Genomic DNA, 23711 nt, shown 5'->3' with positions numbered 1-23711 from the left:
TATAATGTGACTGTAAAGTGTACTTGGTGTTTTGAGTTGAATAAACTTAAGATTTCTGGGTTTTTTACTTAAACTTTGAGTTTCCTTAAAATATCAAATGCTTCAAGGTGTTGAATTCTGATTAGCTGGTTGAATTCAAACTTGTCTTGGCTTGTTTAAAACGAAATTATGCAGTTTCCTTGTTCAAGCATCTAAGACAGAAGCTAAGAAGGCCGGTTTCTCCTTCACTTGGTTCTAAGCATCTGGCACTGCAAAACGCAAAATCATATGACAAATCTGCAGTTTTCCCAGAATACCCTTGGGCACTAACCCTTTATGCACTCTGTTTGCTGCTGCTGTCTTGGCCAGAACACTTTTGAAAAAGAGATTTTTAATCTCAGAGAGGTTTTCTCCTGGTTAAATAAAGGTTAAATAAAATAAATAAATAAAATGCACCATGAGTGAAGTTGCTGTCTCAGTTACATAGGAGGCGATGTTAACATTATTAATGTCTATGAATGTTGGATGGCACACTGACATGAATATCAACTACTGGTTCAGTGGGTCACTAACAGCCATTATTACCTCCACCAAGGAGGTCATGTGATCGGGTGGGTTTGTTTGTTAATCTGTGTTTTAGCAACATAACTCAAAAAGTTATGGATGGAAATGAAATTTTCAGGGAATGTCAGAAATGGCATAATGAAGAACTGATTAGATTTTGGAAGTGATCCGGATCCCTGTCTGGATCCAGGATTTTTTTTAAAGGATTCTTTACTATTGGGAGATAGTAAAACTTTTACAGAGTATTATCTGAGATTTTAAGTTGAATCAACTTGTGATTTCATGCAATGGGCTTAAACTAATAAGTGTAATAATTATGCAAAGCAACTGACTTTGCAAAAGATTTTGAGTTAAATCAACGTGGCATTTAGTTTGTTGTACTTAAAAACTTAAGTTAAATTCACTCAAGTTTTCATTATACAATGCTCAACAAATTTATTACACCACCACCCAAAGTAAGGTTTATGCCACAGCTGCCCTAAATTAACAGCATTGGTAATTACCAAAATCATTGTTTATGTTTCTACAATGGTTAATACACCAATATGCAGAAGCTCTTTAACCCAAATGATATTTTTAATGCTAAAATATAATTATTATTGTTATCCATGAATTTTCAAATTTACTGATTTACAAAAAACTGAAAAAATAGTAAAGCACATTAATATTTCTTGATGAATATGTCAAATTATAGTTATTTACTTGCATTCCTGAAAAGAAAATTTAGTTTTAGTGGTTGAATGTTATGCTTGATTCATTTCTGACTTCTCAGGGAAGCCCAGTGAGCCGGCTCAAATTTGGGTGAATTCAGTTTGAAATCCCTCATTCCTGTTCAAAATGGTAAAATGTGGAGAGCTGACTGAAAATGAAAGCGTCCGCATCAAAGCACTTCATGATGCTGGATGGTCTCTGAGACAAATATGACAGGTGATCTAATAAATTTGTTAAGCACTGTACATTACTTAAATTTTGTAGGGCAACCGGTTTCCTCAAATTTTCTGAGTAAATTCAACTAATCCAGGCTTACAGTGTAGGAAGTAAAATTGAATTTTGGTCACTGAAGGTAACTGAGACATTTAGCACCGTTAAACACTAAAACAGCCTCTGCAGGTGTTTGGCACCAACAATGATGAAAAGTGAGTACCAGGCAGGGCTGAAGGTGATGATCTGCTCTTATGCAAACTCATGGTTCCACTAAATTAGAGTACAGAGCATAAAAATTAGGTGGTATTGGCAATAAGTTAATTATGGGGGTGGGGGTCCGCGGAATAAATTATCTTCTCCTAGGGAGGCTCACTAGCCTGCACTTTGAAAACCCCTGATATAGGCCATATATGAAAAAATACTGGCGTTGTAACAACATGGAATAAACTGAATTATAGACGTACATGAGGGTGTGTTCAGGCTCCCTCTGTTAAATTGACAACCAGTCCCATCTTGTGATTGGAGGTGTCATAAATGTGTGAAAAAGCTGTTAACAGACAGACTACAGCTCCTGCTGTCACAGAGTGATCGCTAGCTTAAAGTCATTAAGAACAGCACCGGTCCAACATTAGCCCTCCTAGTTTCAGCCAAAAGACAGAACTCTTCTTTGACACTCTTAAGTCCAGGGTTTTTCAACCTTTTTGTGTGGCACGGCACATTTTTAGATTCAAGAAAAATCCTAAGGCAAACCAAAAGCCAAAAATGTCCCAAAATGATTCGAGTTCAGCTGCTATAGCTGGCTCTGAGAGCTCTCTCAGACACCTTTGTGGTTCTCTGATTTAATTTGCCTGTTTCTCAGTAGGTTCCCGCAGGCGAAATAGTGTTAATAGTGTTTTTAAGTGAAGGGAGTTTGGTTGGAGATGGTGTTTGAGTTTACTTGGGACAATGGCACTGTTGGAAATGAACTATTAGATAGCTTTTACCCACACAATTTGAACAAAACCCATCAGTAACAGAGAGAATATAAAAGTAAAAGCAAATGCAGCCTTTGGAAATCCATCCTACCACCTACGACAGTGACATCAGAGTTGTGTCATTCCAGAAGAGAAAGTCTGGCTATAAAAAGACAAACTTCTCTGGAAAAAAACGTCTCTGAGCTCAAACTGAGACTTAAACACTCTTTCTAAGCTCTATGTTCAACATGTGATCTGAATTAACACCTCACAGTTATGATGGGCTCCCACTGCCAACCATCTCGCTGTTTTATTGGGATTCTTCAGAGGATGAGAAGAACACCGAGTTTGGTTTACTTTAGATACGGTTGTTAAAGTTTCATGGATTAAAGCAGGGGTGGGCAATCAGCGGCCTGGGGACCAAATTTTACCCTCATGCTCACTCAATGTGGCCTGTGGTTCAAGTTTTAAATTTAGCATGAAGCAAACAATTTAGATTCAGACATGAATGATTTAAGCCAATTACCCCTCAGACACCATGCAGACTAAATACAAGAGGACATGGAACATAGGTCTACAGTCATGTTTGACCATTGGAACATGGTTTGTAATTGGCTGTAATTGTTTCTGTAAATCTCTTTAATGAAGCATTATTATATATGTTTAAGACTTACACTGCATTTATATTCATTCAACAGGGGCATGCCAGTCAGACATGATTTTATTCTAGAGCATATAGAACAGCTTTAGAGTTTATAGCTAATGCTTAGTTACAACTCTAGTGCCTGGTTGGGTACTTTGAGTAAACGTATTTTAATATCTGGTAAAAGCTCTGGTCATGGCATTAAAACAGTAACTTAAATCGCTCTGATTCTATATTTAATTCTATAGTTAACAAACTCATTAAATTCAGCACTACTATTTTCAACAGAGTTATACACATTAAAGTGTTTGTGTACCAAATTAAGCTGCCATTTGCTCTTTTTGTTAGATTACAGGTATCATTGTTTTGTCTAGAGCCTTGGTTCTCAACCTGGGCTCCAGGACCCCCTTAAAGGGGCGGCAGAGATTTTCAGGGGGGTGCGAGGGTCTGTCTGCTCTGAGGTTTACTCAAACTATCTAAGATCATGATAAAACACGTGGTTGGTTCATACAAAGGTCCTTCAGTAAAACCTCGAGTTTGGCCTATTTAGTTTGGCTTTAAACGATGAAAACAATCCAAATGTATTTTTGAAAGTAATCTGTAGCACTGTTTCTCATGTAGGTGCTGGGGAATGCAGCTCTTCTTAGATATGTGAAGCTCACTGAAAAAAAGGTTGGGAACCACTGGTCTAGAGCAGTGGTTCTTAACCTTGGGGTCGAGACCCCCTTTGAGGTTGCGAGGCACTGTGAGGGGGGTCACCAGATGCCTTAGAAAACTAAGAATATTTTTTAGATAACATTGTTGCCACTTCACACCAATTTTACCAAATGTTAACCCATTTTCATCACTTTTAACACCAATTTTGCCAACATTAGCACATTTTTGCCACTGAAAACCCATTTTTGTCTATTTTAAAACTTTTCCATCACATTTTTCTGCCTGTTTTTGCCACTTCTAATCCAATTTTTGCCACATTCTGCCTATCGTTGCCTCTGTTGACCCATTATTGCCTCTATCAACCCCCCTTAACACCCCCTTTGCCTGTTTGGAACACAGTTAACCCATTTTTGACAGTTTATATCAATTTTTCAACCCATTTCCACTATTTTTATGTACTTTAAAGCCATTTCAGGTGCTTTTTAATCCCTTTTACCACTTTTTGTGCCCATTTTTGCCACTTTAATCCATTTTTGGTTATTATTTTGCCACTGTTTTTCTAATTTCTGCCACTTTTAACTCATTTACAGTGCTTAACAAATTTATTAGACCACCTGTCACATTTGTCTCAAAGACCATCCAGCCTCATGAAGTGCTTTAATGCAGACTCTTTCATTTGCAGTGAGCTCTCCACGTTTTACCATTTTGAACAGGAATGAGGAATTTCAAACTGAATTCGCCCCAATTTGAGCCGGCTCACTGGGCTTCCCTGATAAGTCAGAAATGAATCAAGCATAACATTCAACCACTAAAACTCATTTTTCTGTTCAGGAATGCAAGTAAATAACTATAATTTGGCATATTCATCAAGAAATATTAATTTGCTTTACTATTTTTTCAGTTTTTTTGTAAATCAGGATAACAATAATAATTATATTTTAGCATTAAAAATATCATTTGGGTTAAAGAGCTTCTACATATTGGTGTATTAACCATTGCAGAAACATAAACAATGATTTTGGTAATTACCAGTGTTGTTAATTTAGGGCAGCTGTGGCATAAACCTTACTTTGGTTAGGGTTAGGGTGGTGTAATAAATTTGTTAAGCACTGTACGTTATCGAAAAAAATAATTTTACCACCTTTTCACCATTGTTGCCATTATTAACCAATTTTAGCCATTTTAAATCCATTTAGATGATGTTTTTAACAAAAGTCTTTTTCATCTAAAGAAGGCTAAATGAATAAATAAAGATATTTGTTTCTTTGATAAGAGTGGTTATTTTTCAGTCCAAATATAAAATATGGTTTTCACAGCTCAACTTCACAATGGACCATGGTTTTGCTGACCTCCATGGGCTTCCAGTTTGGCTGGGTCCCAGAAACCTCCCCATCATCCCTCCTTATGGACAGCCTTGTCTGCACATGATTATTCTTGAATGTTCCTGGCTGTTCAACCATCTTCAGGCACAGTGGGGCTCCCCTGTCTCTGGCACCTTTATTTTGGGGGTCGCAGGCTGAAAAGGTTGAGAACCACTGGTCTAGGGTATCCTTTAAAAACAATTTTGATAAATGTGGCCCTCAGCAGTAAATCCAGCTAATTTGCTCCCCTTGGTAACCAAAGCTGCTCCTCCCCTGGTGAGAAGCCTCCATGGTCTAAACTGTGATAAAGATGACTGGTTTTAAAAAGAAAAGCTGAGCACACAGAGACCTTAAAACCTTTTTTTTTTTTTTTGTTCAGTGTAAAGACAAAGGCTAGGGCGTTTAACTTTCATACTGTAAGTGTTAGACCCTACATGGATATGTTTCTGCTTTACTTCCCTATTCTAGTGTACTTCCTCAAAAAGACACTATTGCTGCAGGTCACTGCTTGTTTCATGTCTGTAGGTGATGTTTCGGTTTAACACCAGTTTAAAAACATGAAAAGTTTGTCCTGAGATCACTGTTTATCTTTTTGTTTACTTGGTTAAAACAGGAGCCTTTCTAAAGCTGCTACCGTTTACACACAGCCAAACACCACAGATCTATAAGCTACACTTTACCTGTCAAATCGTGTAAAATGATGGTTTCATGTCAGGATCCTCTTGTGCTGAAACGAGAACATCAGTCTGTCCAGCCCCGTCAGTCTGTTGCGATTACTTGTTGGATCAATTTTTACCAAGGATGCACAACAGCAGGTAGCAGATGGTCCAGTGGTTTAAGGTGCGCCCCATGCACATGGGCAGCCCGGGTTCAGGTCCGGCCTGTGGCACTATTTCTCACATTTTTCTCCCACACGCTCTATATCTGATTCTATTCACTGTCCTCCTTTAGTATTTAAGGCATGAAAAAGCCCAAAAATATATCTAAAAGAAAGAATGCACAATGTTTTAATGAATAACAGTTTAAATGTTGGTTATCTACCAACATATCAACTGTAAATATTGGCCATACTTATTAACTGAATGTTTGAGGAGTTTAAAGCAGAACCAACAAACTTCCCTCAGCTGAAGCTTTCCCCGTTCTTCATCCTCGTTCCATACACTTTAATGTGTGACTAAAGTTTTAGGCCTGAACACAGCTGGTTTATTTTTTGCTCCTGAGAAAATGTGTTGTGTTATTTCAGGATATTCCCTGAATGTTGTCTCAGGGAACCAGCCTTCAAACCTGTTGATTAATTAGGAAATTTAAAGAATAAGCAGATCCATTTTTATAATGTGCTCCCTGCTGCCCCCTGTCTGTCCGCAGCTTTTGACTGATGGTTGTCAGCTCTCAAACGTGCACATGAAGCTTGGTTTTACTCTTACTAGGAGTGCAGTGGTTCACAGAGGTCACGGTTCAGTCCAGTTCGGTTCGGTTTTTGGGCCACGTCATAAAGTCCCAGATTTATACTTCCAGGTTTCCCTCATGTATTACTCTGTACCGACAGTCAAACAGCTGGCAGCTGGTTCTATTTCCGTCCCAGTGACACAGAGTTGGTAAATAGCTGGTGCAGTGATTTCTCATATGAAATAATGACTTGCGTACATCAGTGAAACCCTCCGGACTAGCTTACAGTGTGTAGAAACAGGATGTGATATCGTGATGGATCCTGAGCAGAGCACTTCAATATGCTCATCAGTGGTGTCGTCTACCTCTGCTTCTGAACATAGCCTTTAAAATGTATTAGCATCACCAGTGACTTCAACCCGCTCTGCTTTCACATCTGGAGGTTTTTAAAAACAGAGCACAGGGGTTGAGGAGAAGGATGAGAAGCCAGTAGGTCTGGTGGTTCTGCTTTTCTAGCTAATGGAGCTAACTTTCTTCATGTTGTGTCTTCACTTCTTTGTGTGTTGTTTAATAGCCATTAGCAAAAAGTTAGAAGCCTTACTGCCACCTATATTGGCCTATAAATACTGCCTTGAGTTTACCTTTCTTCTCCAATCAGATGTGTTTGTCATGTGAACCTTGACCCCAACGCTGTGACAGTTTGGGAAAATAAAAATAAAACTCCTGACTCTTACTGTTACTAAGATATTAAATATAAAATTAACATGTAATCCAAAGTCATAAAATACAGCTCTTCATTAATTAATACTAATTCTAGTACAGGACTAACTCTGTGTTCTTCAATCTCCTGAGACCTAAGCAGTCAAACTTGATCAGAAAGCCAAAACGTTCCAAGAAAACTGTCACTAAAATTCCATTTAAATCCCTGAAAATGCTTTTTTGTTTTTGTTTTTTTTGTTTTTTTACAAATACTAATAAATTAAAAGATAAATTCCCCAAAAATCCATGAAAATTCCTTTAAACATCCACACAAATTCCTGGAATTTCTGTGATTTATTAAAAATTTCAAGGAACACCACCACACCCAAAGTTCCCACCCAAATTCCCAAATATTGCCCAATAAATTTCCCAAATTTCAAGAAAAAAAAACGTAATTTTAGAGCAAATTTCCCCAATCATTCCAATCAAATTCCCTAAGGTTTCTGTGAAATTCTAAAAAATGTCAAAAGACATCCATCCCAAAATATTCTCAATTAAATTCCCAAATACTTACAAGTTTCTTGCAATGACCTTAAATTTTAAAGGCAATTTCCTGTAAACATAAAAAAAAACTCCCTGAAATTTCCATGTAATTTCCTTAAACTCTCAAACAAATTCCCCCAAACATCCAAACAAATTTCCCAAATTACCATGAAAATGCCAATAAATTTCAATGCAAATTTCCCCCAAAACTTCCAACGAAACTCTCCAAAATATACAGAAATATCTCCAAAATTTCCTCTAAAATACTAGAAAAATCCAAGGAAATTCCCCAAAACATTCAAAGAAATAAGGTAAGTGTACCCATTAAGCCCGCCAAAATCTAAGTTCACGTATTTTTCATAGATACAAAGATGGTTTATAAACATGATTATTTGTTAAAATGAAGAATTAATCTCTCATTTGAAAGTACATTTATTTACTTATGCATATTTTTAAGAAAAAATTCAAGAAATTTTATGAATAAAGTCAAAAGTCTGGCATAGGCTTAATTGGTACCTAAGTACCATTTAAACCCATATGTGTTCAAAATAAGCCCACAACCACATGTACTGACAGAGATATAAAAAATCATTATGTTTTTCAGGTAGTAAATGCATATTCATTCAGTAACATGTTATACATGTTCAACAAAATTGATTTTTTGAACTTGGATTTCATGTTTGGCTTGTAAAAATGGACCACCACAAACATGACTAAGTAGGCCTAAAACTCATTTTTAATGGCTTCAGTATTTAACATTTCATTGAACATTTTATTAAATATTTACAAAATTTGATTCAGTATTGACAAAATTAAAAAAATGTATTTGTTTTTAAAAGTATTAAATGACATTATAGTGCATCAACAATATCTTATTGAACTTTGATTTAATGTTTGGCTTATAACAATGATGATTTTAGGACAGTTGCTGTAATTCTTCCATTTTGTTGGCATTTTTCTCACTGTAAACAAATTATGATGCAAAATTAACTGACATAACAATTCTTCTGGGCAGTGTGTGATCTGTGATGTACTCGTGTTAATGAAGTTAGTATAACAACATCCAACATGATTACAGTGAAAAGCTATCAAAAATGTCATTATTTCCTATTGAAACATATAAGATGGGCTTAAATGGTTCTACAGTGACTTCCAGCGAAATAAAGATCATATTTTCTCACCAAATGAAAAAAAATGTATAAAGAAATGCCTGTAGTCTAAATATGCTGTAAAACTTGTCATCCCTCTTCAGCCAAACTTTCTCAAAGTTGTTCAAAGTTAGCTTACACTGGCTGTTTTCTGGGTCACTGTACCATTTAAGCCCACCTTGGAAAAAAGACATTTTTTAAAAAATATTTCATTCACCCAAACCATTTTTTGTGTCTTAATTGGAAGATTTATGTAAAATGAATCAGAAAACATTAGTTTGTGTACTTATCATTTTTAATCCTTAAGCAGTGTATCTATCAGTAGGACTACATGTACTGACTAGTGATTCGCTCGCTACGCTAGCTAGCATGACTCATCTTTTCACATAAAACTAAATAGTAAGAAATGACAAAAAACTACTTGTTTATACACAAAAAAACAAATCGTGTGATTGGACAAAATAATTTATAAAATTAGAAAGGCCCCTCTTTTTTTAAATTGACTTTAAAGTTGCAAGTGGGCTTAAATGGTGCCTGGGCTTAATGGGTACACTTACCCTATCCCTAAAATTGCCATGACAATTCATGAAGATTTCATAGCAAATCCTCCCAATATTTCAAGAAAATTGCTTAAATGGACATTTAAGACAATTGTCTTGAATTGTATTTGCTCTAATATTGAACTTTATGGTCACATCCATAAATATTGTGTTTGGAGGGCATCAATAATGCCTATGATGAAAGTACACCATCCTTATTGTGGAGCATGGAGGTGGATCTCCAATGTTTTTGGGGTGTGTGAGCTACAGCAGCACAAGGAGTTGGGAAAAAAACGATGGCAACATGAATGTAACATATTATCCAAAAATAATGGAGGACAACTGCACTCATCAGCCTAGAAGCTGGGCATGGGACACACTTGGACTTTCCAACATGACAATGATCCAAAACAAAAGGCCAAATCAAGCTGCCTTCAGCTACAGCAGAAAAAAGTGAAGGTTCTGGAGTGGCCATCACAGCCTCCTAACCTCAATATCAATGAGCCACTTTGGGGAGATCTTAAGTGTGCAGTTCAAGCAAGACAGACCAAGAACTTATAGCATCTGGAGGCTTTTTGCCAAGACGAATGGGCATCTTCACCATCTGAGAAAATAAAGGGTGTCATCCACAACTATCACAAAAGACTACAAGCTGTCAAGCTGTTGATGCTAAAGGGGGCAATACACAGTATTAAGGACTAAGGGTATGTAAACTTTTGAACAGTATTTTCTCTATCGTCAATGATTGCGTTTTTTTAGATGCCTCCTAGTTTAGTTTGAATATTAATTAAAATAAAATACATTTATTTTGCCTGATCATTCATAGTTTCTTTAAATTATAGTAAACATTGTACAAGTTCTGCCAGGGTATGTAAACTTATGAGCACAACTATCAGCAGGTGACAGGTTAGGGTGAGGAGAGGGAAGGTGGTTTCTGTTGTGTGTAAAGCGTATTTGTGCTACATTGCACTGTATGACAAGAGCTATCCAAATAAATATTGATTGATAAATAATCAATCCTTTTTAATAAAGTGTGTGTGTATATATATATATATATATATATATATATATATATATATATATAGTTGCCTCTTGCTTCTATAGCCCCTTGATTGCCATTGTTTTTTTTGTTTGTTTGATTGGGGTTTTTTTGTTTTGTTTTGTTTTTTAAGAGTTTATCTTGAAGAAGTTTGTATATTTATTCTACATATTAATTTTTTAAACAGTGTTGGCTTTTTAATATTCCATTCGCTGTGTAGCTCTTGGTTGTTAGCAGTTGTTGCTGCTATTTCTACTGTTCACTACGGTTTAAAATATATAATTTCAAAATATTACATTTGTTGCTGCTCCTCTTTCTATGTAAAGATGCACAAAGTTTAATATAATTTGTCCGAAATACTATTAAGTTTAATGCATTTTAAAATAAATTCCTTCTTTGACTTAGAAATCCTGTTTCAGGTTAACTAGAGTTTTGTGTAACCTTACACATAATACCTACAAAATCAATAAGAATCTTAATTATGATTTTAAAAATATCAGAGTCCATATCGTTACCGGGAACCGTGAATCAGAGTCGGATAGGAACTAAATAAAAGTGGACTGCTGCATCCTGCCACTAATATCTATGCAGACCTTCATGGGGCCCTAAACGGCAGCAGAGCCCTTTAACGTTTCCCTCTTTTCCCCTCATAGTACTGGCCACAATCCACCACCGTGCATCTCTAAATAAATGTTAAAATTCACGTCCTGTGGTGATAAATAGAAACTGGCATGACGCCGAATTTACCCAAAGGCCCTTTAAACCTAAAAAAGACCAAAACATCTTTCTAACTGAGCTTTGTTTGCCTTCAGATTCAGCATGAAGATAAATGGATGTTTTCAGATGCTGCTCTCTGCTGTCTCTCTCTTGGGATTCTGAGCAACAAGTTGATGCCACAGATTGACAGGTGGGCAGGTGCTTTGTGCCAAATAATGTTAACTTTGGATGAGTGCAGCACACAGTCTGACCTTTCTCTAAAACCCCAAACTAACTTTAAACTAAATACCCAACACTAAATATCAGTTTGTGTCAGGACAGCCCGCTTTTCTTTGGGCCCTAGCTTTGCTCTTGTTATTTGGTCGCACCCTATCGGAGGATTTACTGCCGAGATTTACAAACGGAATACTTGTTCAAGTGTACTCTCTCAGTAAAACGTACCAAAAATGAGCCTTCTTCATGCACAGACTATGAAAACAGCTACAACAGCGAAGCAGCACACACAGAGGCAGAGCTGGGTCTGTACTCACATCTTCCATGATAAAGGACCAGAATCCGTTATATGAGAGCTGAGCAGCCTAAAATCACTCGACGTCGCCCGTATTTATTATCCTCGCCTGGAACCGTTGACTTCTCCCTCGTTGGTCGGCAGCTGACACATTTCCAACTGCAAACGTAAAAGCAGAAAAAAGGAACCGTGCTGTTTGTGACACTACAGGCTCCTCTCCTTTCCTCTTTTGCCTCACAGCAAAAAGTTCGAAGACAAAAGTTTGGTTTCCGGTTGAAGCCTTTTTACACTTCTTGAATCGAAGAGTCTATCGAGGAGGAGCAACGCGAGGCTGCGGCGTGTGCGCGTGCATCATCAGACCGAGGCATCCCGGGACAAAGTCAGAAAGTTAGAGGGAGTTTAGAGGAAAGTTTAGTGCATGTTTGCAGCAAACAGCTGCTTTTCTCTGCAGGATGTTCGGACCCGTTAGCTGAAAGTAACCCGGGCTGAGGACAGTCCTGCTGCTGCTGCATCCACTGACAGTCAGGGAGAGCAGATCCCTCCCATCAAGACTTTCTCTGCTTAAAACTCATCCCAACAAACTCCTGAAGGACAGGGAGGTTTCTAAGGTCAAATATGATCTAACTGCAGTATAATTATATGATACTGTCAGGGTTTGGTGAAAGATGAACGGTAGTGGAGTCTCATGTTACTGCACTCTACACTTCCTGGTAGGTGTGGCTGTTCCTCGGTCTGTTTGTCACTGAAGGGATGTTGAAAACGAGCAGAAAACAGCATCTTTACTTTGAATATATATTATATGTTTATATTTTATTTATACATTTGTGGTGTGTACAGCTCACATGTTAAAACTATTACTGTGTGCATTAATGCATAATTGCTACTGATTAAGGTACATAATTAGTGCATTAATGCTTTAATCGCATGCTTATTGCCCCTTACAGCACACTTTGGTTAAACCATTGCACCACAGTGATGCACAACCCCAGTTCCAAAAAAGTTGGGGAGCTGTATAAGATGTAAATAACACAATGCAATGAATTTCAAATCTCATAAACCTGTGTTTTATTCACAGTAGAACATAAACAACAACACATCTCCAAAAAGTAGGGACGGGCCAACAAAAGGCAGGAAAAGGAAGTGGTACTAATGCAGCTAATAGAGGTAATTAGCGATAGGTCAGTAACATAACTGGTGCATTTAAGAGAGACTGAGAAGTAAACATGGGTTCACCAATCTGCAACAAAACTTCATCTAAAATCTTTTAAAAAATTAGAAAAATATTCCTCAATCTAAAATTATGAAGGCTCTGACTATCCCACCATCTTCCCTCCATGATTTCATCAAAAGCATGGCCCTGTCCTTACTTTTTTGAGATGTGGTGCTGCCATCAAATTCAAAATAACCTAATGTTTTTCATGACAGGGTAAAAATGTCTCAGTTTTGACATCTGGTCTGTTGTTTATGTTCTATTTTGAATGCTCATTGACTTGTTTTAAACATTTTACACTGTGCCCCAACTTTTTTGGAATTTGGGTTGTATTCAAAGCACTTCCACTATCAGGGGCTCAAAAGACAACTGGACAAGTAACTAAAAAGCAGTTTCATAGGAAAGTGTGGTCTGTTCCCTTAGACCAATGGTATTCAACCTTGGGGTCAGGGCCCCATTGGGGGTCGTGAGACACTGAGAGGGGGTCTCCAGATGCCTTAAAAAAAAACTAAGAATATTTTTTTAAATTACACTGTTGCCACTTTACACCAATGTTACCAAATGTTAACCCATTTTCATCACTTTTTAACAACAAACTTGCCAATTTTAGCACATTTCTGCCACCTAAAACCCAATTGTGTCAATTTTATACCCTTTCCACCATTTTTCTGCCTGTTTTTGTCTCTGCTAAACCAATTCTTGCCAATTTCTGCCTATTGTTGCCTCATTATTGCCACTGTTAACCACTTTTTACACCCCTTTTTGCCCATTTTAACCTCAGTCATCCCATTTTTGCCAGTTAATATTGATTTTTCATCGCAGTCCACCTAATTTCCCTCATTTTTTGCACTTTAAAGCCATTTCAGCCACTTCTTATTCAATTTTTACCACTTTCTGTACTAATTCTTGCCAGTTTAATCTATTTGTGGTTATTTTTGGGCCACTTCTATCTAATTTTTGCCATTTTTAACCCATTTATGTTCTATAAAAATCCAGTTTCAACACATTTTCCACCATTTTTTTTGCCATTATTCACCAATTTAAGCAATTTTTTACCCATTTTAAATATGTTTTTAACAAAAGTTATTTCATTTTGAGCTTAATTTCCCAATGGACCATGATTTTGCTGACCTCCATGAGCCCCCAGTTTGGCTGGATCCCAGAAACCTTCCCCTTTATCCCCCCTTATGGCGGCCTTGTCTCCACATAGCTATTCTAGAATGTTCATAGCTGTGTTCAACCACCTTCAGGTACAGTGGGGGTCACCGGTCTCTGGCACCTTTATTTTGGGGGTCCCGGGCTAAAAAGGTTGAGAACCACTGCCTCAGACCAGTGATTGTTGCAGCCACACACCAGGGGATTCCACCAGTAGACCAGGACCAGGCATGCTATCCACAGAGGGAGGAGAACCAGTAGGCCTGAGGTAGTCCACATTTTATTAATTTCACCGACATTTAGTGACCAACATAAGAGCAAAAGCTCCACGCTTCTCCTTTGGACTGTGTCACTAACAATTGGCTACATCGCCCCAGTTATTGCCTGAATGAAGTCAGACATCCACAGGAGTGATAATAATGTACAATATTGCAATTTAATTAAAGAAAAAAAATAGTACTATTATTATAATTTCATTGCAATTTTTCAACACCTTCAAGTTTTCCAGTTTTCATCAACATTTAGCTGAAAGATTATTCTATGGAACAAAACATGATAAGTTGAATAATGATGAAATCAAAATCATTTGAGTCTTTCTCCTTTTAACTAATGGTCCTGTCAGAAAGAAGGCAGTATTATAAAATATTATGAAACTGTATGTGGTTAGTCCCTGCTCATCTCTGTCTTGTCTTTGCTGTCCTACTTGTTCCTACAGTAGAGTATTGTGTCTCCCACTCGTTCACCTGTCCTATTTTGTTTTGTTTCCTCTTCATAGGAGGATAAGTGGTTTTTGACCTCACTGGTTCATGAAGATTCACAGTTGGTGATTCACAGTAATATATTAATATGAGTGATTCAAACACATATGCAGCTTTAATAACTTATTATTATTAAATTTATTATTATTATTAAAACTTAAACTAAATGCCCATCCCAGTTAAGGCCCTTATACATTTAATGTTGAAATAGTTTGCAGATCAATATTCTGATTTGGCACAGGCTTCCTGTTATAAATTTACAATTTAACCAACCTCTCTCCCAAATAAAGGCAGGATCATGTCAAAGACTTTGGAAATAAAAGTAGATGCTTTTGAATAAAGATTCTTGGTGAACAATAAAAATGTAAAACTAACAATTAAAGGCCATGGAGTTTTCAAAATAAATGTAAATAATGTTTAGAAGTAATCAGCCAATCAGGAGACAGGATTTACAGCTCTGTCCTCAGTGTTAAGACAATGTTTAGAAGTGTGCTCTAGCTGTAATGATTCCTGTTATACGTGTGGGTTGGAGCAGTACATAACTGTTTAATTTAGCTGTAAACTCTCCTGTTAATAGTTTTTCTGTTCTATAATGCTAATATCGTCTATCACCCACACTGACGTCAGTCTTCATTTTACTACATCACTCATAAACTGTTAAATACAACCACACCCTGTCTCTGCCTCAGAACATATACATTAAAAATTTTTATTTTTAGAACAGGGCTGGAAATCCTCACGGTTAGTTGTACTGTTTTTACACAGATTTAAGTTACACATTTTTATTTAAGAATCTTTAAAAATAAGGCCTGTTAAATTCAGTTTAAAATATTTTATTTTAATCATTAGATCAGTGTCAGAAGAACAACCAAAAGACACTGTTGTGATCAAAACAGAGTTATAATCCTTGGGGCTCTCCAAATAGTTCAATATTTTCATTTGTTCAAAAGCGCCTCCTCTTACTGCTGACTTAAACACCTCCTTATAAAGCAAGGACTGAACCATTCCAGCTATACGGGGTGTTTAATGTCTACTTTTACACTGTCATCTTCAGTTTAAACCTTTAGCCCTATTTTAGTGTCAATACTTTTCTTGTAATTCTAAAAATAACTTATAGATTTCTGTTGTCCCCTTTAATACTTTATTTCTCTGTTTGTCACATGTGCTCAGTGTGAACCTGCTCTCATCTGTTAAAAGCACAGGGCGCCAATGGCGAATCTGCCAATGCTGGTGTTCTCTGGTAGATGTCAAGTGGGCTGCACGGTGCTGGGCTGTGAGTGCAGGCCCCACTTGTGGACGTTGGGCCCTCAAACCACCCTCATGGAGTCTGTTTCTGACAGTTTGAGCAGAAATGTGCACATTAGTGACCTTTTGGACGTCATTTTGTGGAGTTCTGTCACAAAGGAGTAGATAGCAGTCCTGCTGCTGGGTTGTTGCCTTCCTGCGGCCCCCTCCACATCTCCAGGAGTACTGGCCAGTCTCCTGGTAATCTCTGCCACACTCTTGACACTGTATAGAAGGACACAGCAAACCTTCTTGCCATGGTGGCATTGATGTGCCATCCTGGATGAGCTGCCCTACCTGAGCAACTCCTGTGGGTTAGATACCGCCTCATGCTACCACTAGTGATGGTGGCACTGGAAAAAAAAAAGCAAAAGTACCAAAATCAGCCAGAGAGGAAGAGGAGAGGGAATGATCTGTAGCCAATACCATTCCTTTATAGGGGTTGTCTTTCTAATTGCCTCTCCTTTCCAACTGTCTGTCTCAAACTGATTCACAACCTTCTTTCTAAGTGGACAGGTTGATATCCCAGAAGTATGATTGACTTGGAGTTACATTGTGATGATCATGTGTTCCCTTAATTTTTCTGAGCAGTGTAAAAGCACTTTAATCTAAAGACTAAATCAGAGTTAACACTGAATGGTTGTTGCTTCAACTCCTCTTCCTTTTTGACAGCAGAGACAGAGACATTTGTGATTGAGAGAAAAGGAAGCAAGGATGTTTGAAAGTCAAGAAAGAAGATAAAGTATGAGAGGGGGAAAAGTCTGTTGAGTCTCCACCGAGTTTTACAGCCAGTTTTGATTCCACCACTAGATGGAGCCACATTCACAGTTATCTTACACTGAGTTTCAGTGTCATGGTGGGTTATATCCCTAAACTCTTCTAGTATAGGACATATAATAAGATATGGCAGCTGCTCTATGTGTATCTCAAGAGACTTTAAACTTTAACCTCTCTTGGCATATTACTTTAAATTCATTTATCTCTTTTTATCTTTATAGTAAGGCTCTTATTTTGACATGCATACTTTCAGGTGAGTATACCTCTTACTGTTGTATCAGTGTGTATTCAAATGTTAAATTCTGCTTGCTTACAAATATGACAAAACATAAAAAATAATAGGATTTATAATACAGAATTGTAACCTTAAAAGTGTTTCTCTTTATCTGCATGGCACTTGGTTGGGACTCCTTTTTGCAGAAATTACTGCAACATTTCTGCATGTGTAATGGAGTCGATGAGTCTGTGGTCCTGCTGGGGTGTTAAGAAGCCCCGGTTTCTGATAGCAGCCTCCATCTTGTCTGGATTGTTCAGTCTGGTGTCTCTCATCTTCCTCTTGACAATAAACCAGAGATTCTCTATGAGATGGTCACAATAAAACACAGTAATACCAAAGTAAGCAAACCATTCTCTGGTCGTTTGGGCTTCACTGTGGGCAGGTGAACAGGAGATCAGCATCTTCATAAAGCTTCTCAGCGGATGAAAAGACTCTAAAATCTCCTGGTAGGTAGCTGGCAGCACTGACTCTGGACTTGATAAAGACCAGTGGACCAACAGCAGCAGATGACATGGCATCATCACCATCACTGACTGTGGAAACTGAAAACACTGGACTTCAAGTACTGAAGGATTCTGTGCCTCTCCGAGCTTCCTGCAGACTCTGGGACTTTCATTTCTTTTCAAGCCTGAATCTGCTATGTTTAGGCTGAGCTCATCCCTGCTGCTTATGCTCCTTTTCTTTTCACACTTTTCCCTTCAGTCAACTTTCCACGAATCTGCTCTGATGCAGCCTCTGAGAACAGCCTGGCCTTTCACCTTGGACCTTCTGTGGCTTACCCTCCTTGTAGAGGATGACAGTGATTGTCCTCTGGACAAATCAGGAGTCTTTCCCATGACTGGCGTTGTGTGGACTGAACTGGAGAGAAAGAATGATGGCTCAGGAAACCTTTGCAGGTGTTAAGAGAATCATCTGATTAGAGCTGTTAATAGGACTGAAATAACGGACAACAAACTGGACTTTAAAAAAATATATACTGAGATAGTGCAGTTTTGATTTTTCAGAGCTGTAAACAGTAACTATCAAGATTAAAACACAGTAGATGAATAATTCACAATGTGTGTGATGAATTTAGAAGAACGTTAAATTTAACTTTTTGTCTTAAATTAGGGGAATTAAATTAGCTTTTAGTGATATTCTAATTTTTTTATGCACCTGTGACAGCCCAGCAGTAGTTCCAGTTGACTTTAAATTAAAAGTAGTCCTTTCTTATAAGACGCAAAAATGCTTCTTTATGACGTTTCATCCATAACAACAACTCAACAAACTGGTGCAGCTCTACACAGTTCAGATACAGCAGCAGACATAGTGTCTGGTCTGTTAATAGCACAGACTATAAAACAAGCTTATAGCCAAGGGTACATCACCTATGTGTTTCTGTTTCAGAGTGGCTAGAGTGGCCAAATGAAATCTCAGGCAAATTCTCACCACAAAGGCAAAGAACTAAATCTGTAGTCGGCCTTAAGCATGTTTATTTCTGCTGTAAAATAATGAGAATTCTTTGGTTTTGCAGCCCGTCTCATGTGGATGTTCAAGGAGCTTTTCCCCAGTGGAGGTTGCTGCTTTATTAAAATTCTATCAGTCCATCAAGGATTAAAACAAGCATCAGAAATCTCCACAGCAGTATGAAATCTATTCTCCCATGTCTCTGTATATCTGCAGATGAACCCGTTTGTACAGTCCCCACAGTATCCTGTCAGTCACTTATAGATGGCAGTATTTGCTGGTAGAGCTCAGTCAGGTTTATTTCCTTGAAGGCAGCAGTCAGCTCTGGTAAAGACTGGTAGTTCCTTACAACGAAACCCTGAAGACTGATGGGGAGAAAGAGAGAAAGCACATTATTCTGTGTGATCCCACACTGGGTGTGAATAAATGTTGAGGTCCTGACTTTGCTTTTGATTTCTTAGCACTATCACAGTCACCATACCCTTGTCCAGAGGAGGAGGGTGCAGGTGTCTCTATGAGGACCTTCATCATCCTCTCTTTGCATTTTTTGCCTGAAGAATCCACGTCCACCCTGACAGTCTTCAGAAGGCGACAAAACTCCTGCAGGGACAGGACACATGGTTTGTCAATCAAAGTTAATTAGCTCAGAATATCCCTCCAGTTATAAAGCACTGAAGGCCTCCTCATCTGTTACGAAAGACAAGGACGATTATGGGCTCTCATCCGTGTCTTGTTACTTTTTATTTAAATTTAAACCAGGAAGAATCTCATTTACAAGACTTTCCTTTCAAGCGTCCAGCTACCCAGACAGAAATGTTCCTGCACTTAGATTCCAGGCTGCAGGAGCAGCAAAGCTCCTTTTACCCATTTCAAGACACACTTTATGGACAGATAGCAAAAATAAGTCTTGTGACTGAGTCACAGAGCAAACACTGCAGCTTCCAGCACTTTTCATACAAATAAAATCATATAATAATGAGGGAAGCAGGCTTAATATTACCTTATAAATGAGGATATGCCATATATAAAACATCACTGTAATCAACCTGAGGCTTAAAGTGGCCACAACAACACTTTACTTTGCAGCAACAGAAAAACGACTAATTCCTGTAGTAAAAGCTCAGCTGCAGTTTCTTTACACATTGCTCAGTGTGAAGCATGAAAGACAGAGAATCATCAGTCAAGAACCCAAGGTATTCATAAGAAGACATAGACTCAACCACTCTACCAGCTGATGAACCATCACTGTAAGACATAATAATGAGGCTTCTTCTTTGAGTCTGAAAATATCCAAAGTTTGGTTTGGCCTGGAATCAAATTTTAATTCATGCAGACTGTCCTAACCCCCCCCCCAGAAATGAGTGCTAAAACAAGCCATTCTCCGATTTACCCCTCATGTGTCACATGGGGAGGTAGCCCCACCCCCAGGTTTGGTTAGCATTCCCGGCTTGAAAGAAAGTTCTGCCCTCCTCTCCTGATCTTCCTCTCAGCTGCCAGCTGAGATACTAGATAGTTCAGTGGGTTACCCTGCTGACTCTGGTCTGGGAGATTGTTGGTCCAAATCCCAGTCAGGTCCTTTAAATAAAAGTGTCTGTAACATCAGGAGTGCCACATCCATTTGTTGTCAGGGGCGGAGTCAGAATGATCAGTAACATTTAAAGGCACAGACAGAGACACAGCTCGTTCTGAGCAGGACTGAAACAGAGGGGGTTTTTGACATGGAGAAATCCAATACTGGAGTGTTTTTTCAGCAAAAAACTTCACAGGCATGTTTTGGGACCTCTGAGACCAATATACACTTGTCTTAAAGGGGTAAAATATGTCCCCTCTAAGAAGTATTAGACAAAAGAACGCATGGTGTGATGCATCATAGACGTGGTTGTTTATACCTTGATGTTGGCTCTAGCTCCCTGCAGAATAACCAGTATACTGCGTCCCAGTAATACTCTCCCAGTCAGCTGCAGCTGCTGGCTCCAGCGCTCCAGCAGTCCAATGTAACGGTTTCGAGAGCGGATGTGGTCCAACAAAAGCACCGCGTTCCACGTCTCCTGGTCGTCTGTCTCTTTCACCTCCTCCTCACCTCCTCTGCTTTCCTCCGTCACCTCAACACACTGTTAATGTAAGCACAACATTTAACCAAACCATCAGCTATCAGGGTTCAGGTCTCCTTTACATTTTATATTCCTGTATTTTAAACTTCAGGTGATGGGTGTTTAAAGACTGCGAGGTCTCATCAGACAAACCTGCAACCACTCTACCAGCTGATGAACCATCGGCTCTGGAGGGAGGGCCGCAGCTTGATCCAGAAGCTTCTGTCTGATGTTGTGGCACTGAGTCCTGGAAAGATGAATGGATGAGACGGAGATGTCAGGAGGACAGGAGGGGTAGCGGGGATGAAGATGGAACAGCAGACTCACTTCCAGCTGCCTTTCTCCTCCAACGGTGCTGTTGATCTGGACCATGAGCCCATCATGAGCTGAGGGGAAAAAATATACGGTAAGCACTGAATTTAACTACTCAGAGGCCAAGGCCCATGAAAAAGAGGCCTAAGAAGAAAAAGTGAAGGAAAGAGAATATACGGTCAGCTCTAGACTCAGTTTTATTGCCACCCTCCTTTTCATAGCACCAGATCCATCTATAAACGACCAGGACTCACAATCTATGTAATAGAAGAAAAACTGCATAAACACTGAACAAAGCTCACACTCACATCCATTTAAAGGTTATTTCTTACTAGAAAATCAGATAAGTTGATAAGACACCGTCAAACGGGCTTTTTAAATCTTGTATTTGTAGTGTCTCACACGCAGGGAGTTCTAGTGAACTGATACTCAGATGAACGCTGAGGTAAGCTAACTTAGACCGGTTTAGCTCCCATTTAAATCCTGTTTAATAGCAGTTATGTTAAGATGATATAAGGTGTAACTCACCAGACTGCTGAAGGAGCTCAAACTCTCCCTCTCCGCAGTAAATGGACGATAAAACAGAAACTTCTTCTACAGCAGCCTCGGACATTATTTAGAAATCAGCATTTCACACAAACATCCAGTTTAAGAGCCTTTTAATGACATACTCTCACTGTTTTCAGTGGATATAATACCGCTGCACATGTCCGCACGTCTTTACCGTCCGGGTAGTTTTGGGGCCAAAGTTTAACAGTTCCGGGGATGCGGTAGGCTCAAGCTTTTTTTTTTTTTTAATCCTTTATTCAGCAATTTACAAATAACAAACAGGTAAATTTGACATTGAACATTTTACACATTTCTCCAAGCAGTACAATCACCTGACATAACAAAAATCAAATAAAATAATATAAATATAAATGAATATATTTGCAAGGGGTTCAGTTGATATATAAACCAAGAATTTCATAGAGTCTTAAGGCACTTTCTTTTTCGATCTTTTCCAAAGACTGAGAAAATATTTTCAAGTCATTTTTAAATGGAATAAAATTTGGAGTAACTTTAAATAATCTACATTTGTGGATATAGAACTTACCTATGATAAAAAAAAATACTATTATATAGAAATTCAACAATTTTATCATTTTTAAAGATTCCAAATTTAACCATATGGAAATAAAAACCAGGTATTTTGTATTTTGTACTTAACCATTCATGAATTTTGTCCCAAAACATCTTGACAGCATTACAATCATAAAACAGATGTTCTGAGTTTCAATATCTACATGACAAAACATCCATTCATTACCTTCCACATTAAACCGTCTTCTTAAGAATTCATTACATGAATAGATATCATTAAAAGTCTTAAAGTGAACTTCTTTCATGTTTGGTAACAATGGGAAAAAAAGCCCAAGAGTACCTTGCTGCAGACAAGATGGCTGACACACATCCAATCCATACCGGAAGTCTCAACCGGAAGTCCGTACGTCTAAGGTTAGGCTTAGGCATTAAAACCCGAGTGGTTAGGTTCAGGGTAAGGCAGTGGGGTTAGGGTTAGGCTTAGGCATTAAAACCCGAGTGGTTGGGTTCAGGGTAAGGCAGTGGGGTTAGGGTTAGGCTTAGGCTTAGGCATGAAAAAGACTGACAAACACTGGCAGCTGAGTCCAACAAGAAGAAGAAACTTCCACTTGGGACTTCCGTCATGGATTGGATGTATAGCGATGCCCATGTCGGCCATCTTGACTGCAGTTGGGTCCCTCTCGAAAAAAGATATACCTAGTCCTTAGTTTGACCAAATCTAGTTCTGAGAACACCTGAAAAGCAACATTTCTTTTAATTGGAAGAGGAAAAGATTCCCTTGTTATAAGACATCTCAGAATTTTGTTATTACATTTATTTATTCATTTAACCTTTATTTAACCAGGAAGAGACTCATTGAGATTAAAAATCTCTTTTCCAAGAGTGTCCTGGCCAAGACAGGCAGCAAAACAGTTACATAATTACAACAAACACAAATATACAATTTAGATTTACTGTCTATAAAATCATATTCCTCAGTATTAAGACTGTTGAGTATAGGTGTTACAGAAGAATATTTAAGAGATTCTCTAATCAAATTACTCAGGGCTTCAGGAATAGACCAGAGCAGTTAGAATTTTACCATGGACTAAAATGTTGTAATTTTAAAACTTTTTTTTTTTTTAAGTTTTAAAGATAATATTGGTTTCAAATGTAAACCAATATTACTGCCGTGTCTTAAATGATATTTACATTCACAGTCATCTGATAATTGAGTGGCTGGATGATGACAATTTTTTGTATTTACTTTATAGTCTCTGAGGGGAAACTTGCCTTGGGAAGGAGTACACCTGTATGTAACCCTGCTGTGTCTTTCTGCTGCACTGTGAAGGATGTGTCTCTGTCTCTCAGTGTTTATGGTGTAGGAAGGACACCACAGTCACACAGGAGTTGCTCTCACTCTGGTCTGCTCCTTAGTTCCGGTGCAAAAACATCAGTACACACATCAGTACTGCATTGTGCATCTGCATGGTTATTTAGTTTTAGATCCAACAGTGCAGCACAGATGATGACTGGATCTGTCTTCGCCCAACTGTGGAGGACTGGAGAGCTGACTGTGGAGTACCAGAGGTCTATGGAGCTCATGTCCAAAACCTTAAGCAGATTTTTGGACAGGTAGTGAGGAACTTCAATTTCCAAGGGTACCACTGTCAGTGCAAT

General features: G+C 38.3%; 2 protein-coding genes across 2 annotated transcripts in view; both read right to left on the bottom strand.

The window, feature by feature from the left end:
- plekho2 (pleckstrin homology domain containing, family O member 2) overlaps positions 1 to 12337 on the bottom strand; it is a 68304-nt gene extending 55967 nt beyond the window's left edge. The window contains exon 1 of the mRNA XM_041788387.1: positions 11683 to 12337. Within this exon, the coding sequence (XP_041644321.1) occupies positions 11683 to 11691 (9 nt within the window). The 5' untranslated portion in view covers positions 11692 to 12337. The remainder of the gene's footprint in view (positions 1 to 11682) is intronic.
- A 5748-nt stretch (positions 12338 to 18085) lies between these two features.
- On the bottom strand, positions 18086 to 22486 carry rwdd3 (RWD domain containing 3). Its single transcript, XM_041788637.1, has 5 exons — positions 21498 to 22486; positions 20811 to 21043; positions 20457 to 20678; positions 19049 to 19167; positions 18086 to 18932 (listed from the first exon to the last, which is right to left on the bottom strand). Exons 1-5 carry the CDS (start codon positions 21580 to 21582, stop codon positions 18818 to 18820), a joined length of 774 nt encoding a protein of 257 aa, XP_041644571.1. The 5' UTR covers positions 21583 to 22486; the 3' UTR covers positions 18086 to 18817.
- Positions 22487 to 23711: the final 1225 nt, after the last annotated feature.

The sequence above is a fragment of the Cheilinus undulatus genome, linkage group 1 (genome assembly GCF_018320785.1).
Source record: "Cheilinus undulatus linkage group 1, ASM1832078v1, whole genome shotgun sequence".
Taxonomy (NCBI): domain Eukaryota; kingdom Metazoa; phylum Chordata; class Actinopteri; order Labriformes; family Labridae; genus Cheilinus; species Cheilinus undulatus.
The sequence above is the reverse complement of the archived record's forward strand: the minus strand, read 5'-3'. Positions and strand labels throughout refer to the sequence as shown.

What these genes read in the sequence shown, in the direction of transcription:
- rwdd3 (XM_041788637.1), bottom strand. Translation starts at nt 21,582, where the DNA reads ATGTCCGAGGCTGCTGTAGAAGAAGTTTCTGTTTTATCGTCCATTTAC. An exon ending in AGCTGGTAGAGTGGTTGCAG is followed by an intron (nt 20,679 to 20,810) that starts GTTTGTCTGATG and finishes TTACATTAACAG; the next exon opens with TGTGTTGAGGTGACGGAGGA. An exon ending in CCCTCCTCCTCTGGACAAGG is followed by an intron (nt 18,933 to 19,048) that starts GTATGGTGACTG and finishes TCTCCCCATCAG; the next exon opens with TCTTCAGGGTTTCGTTGTAA.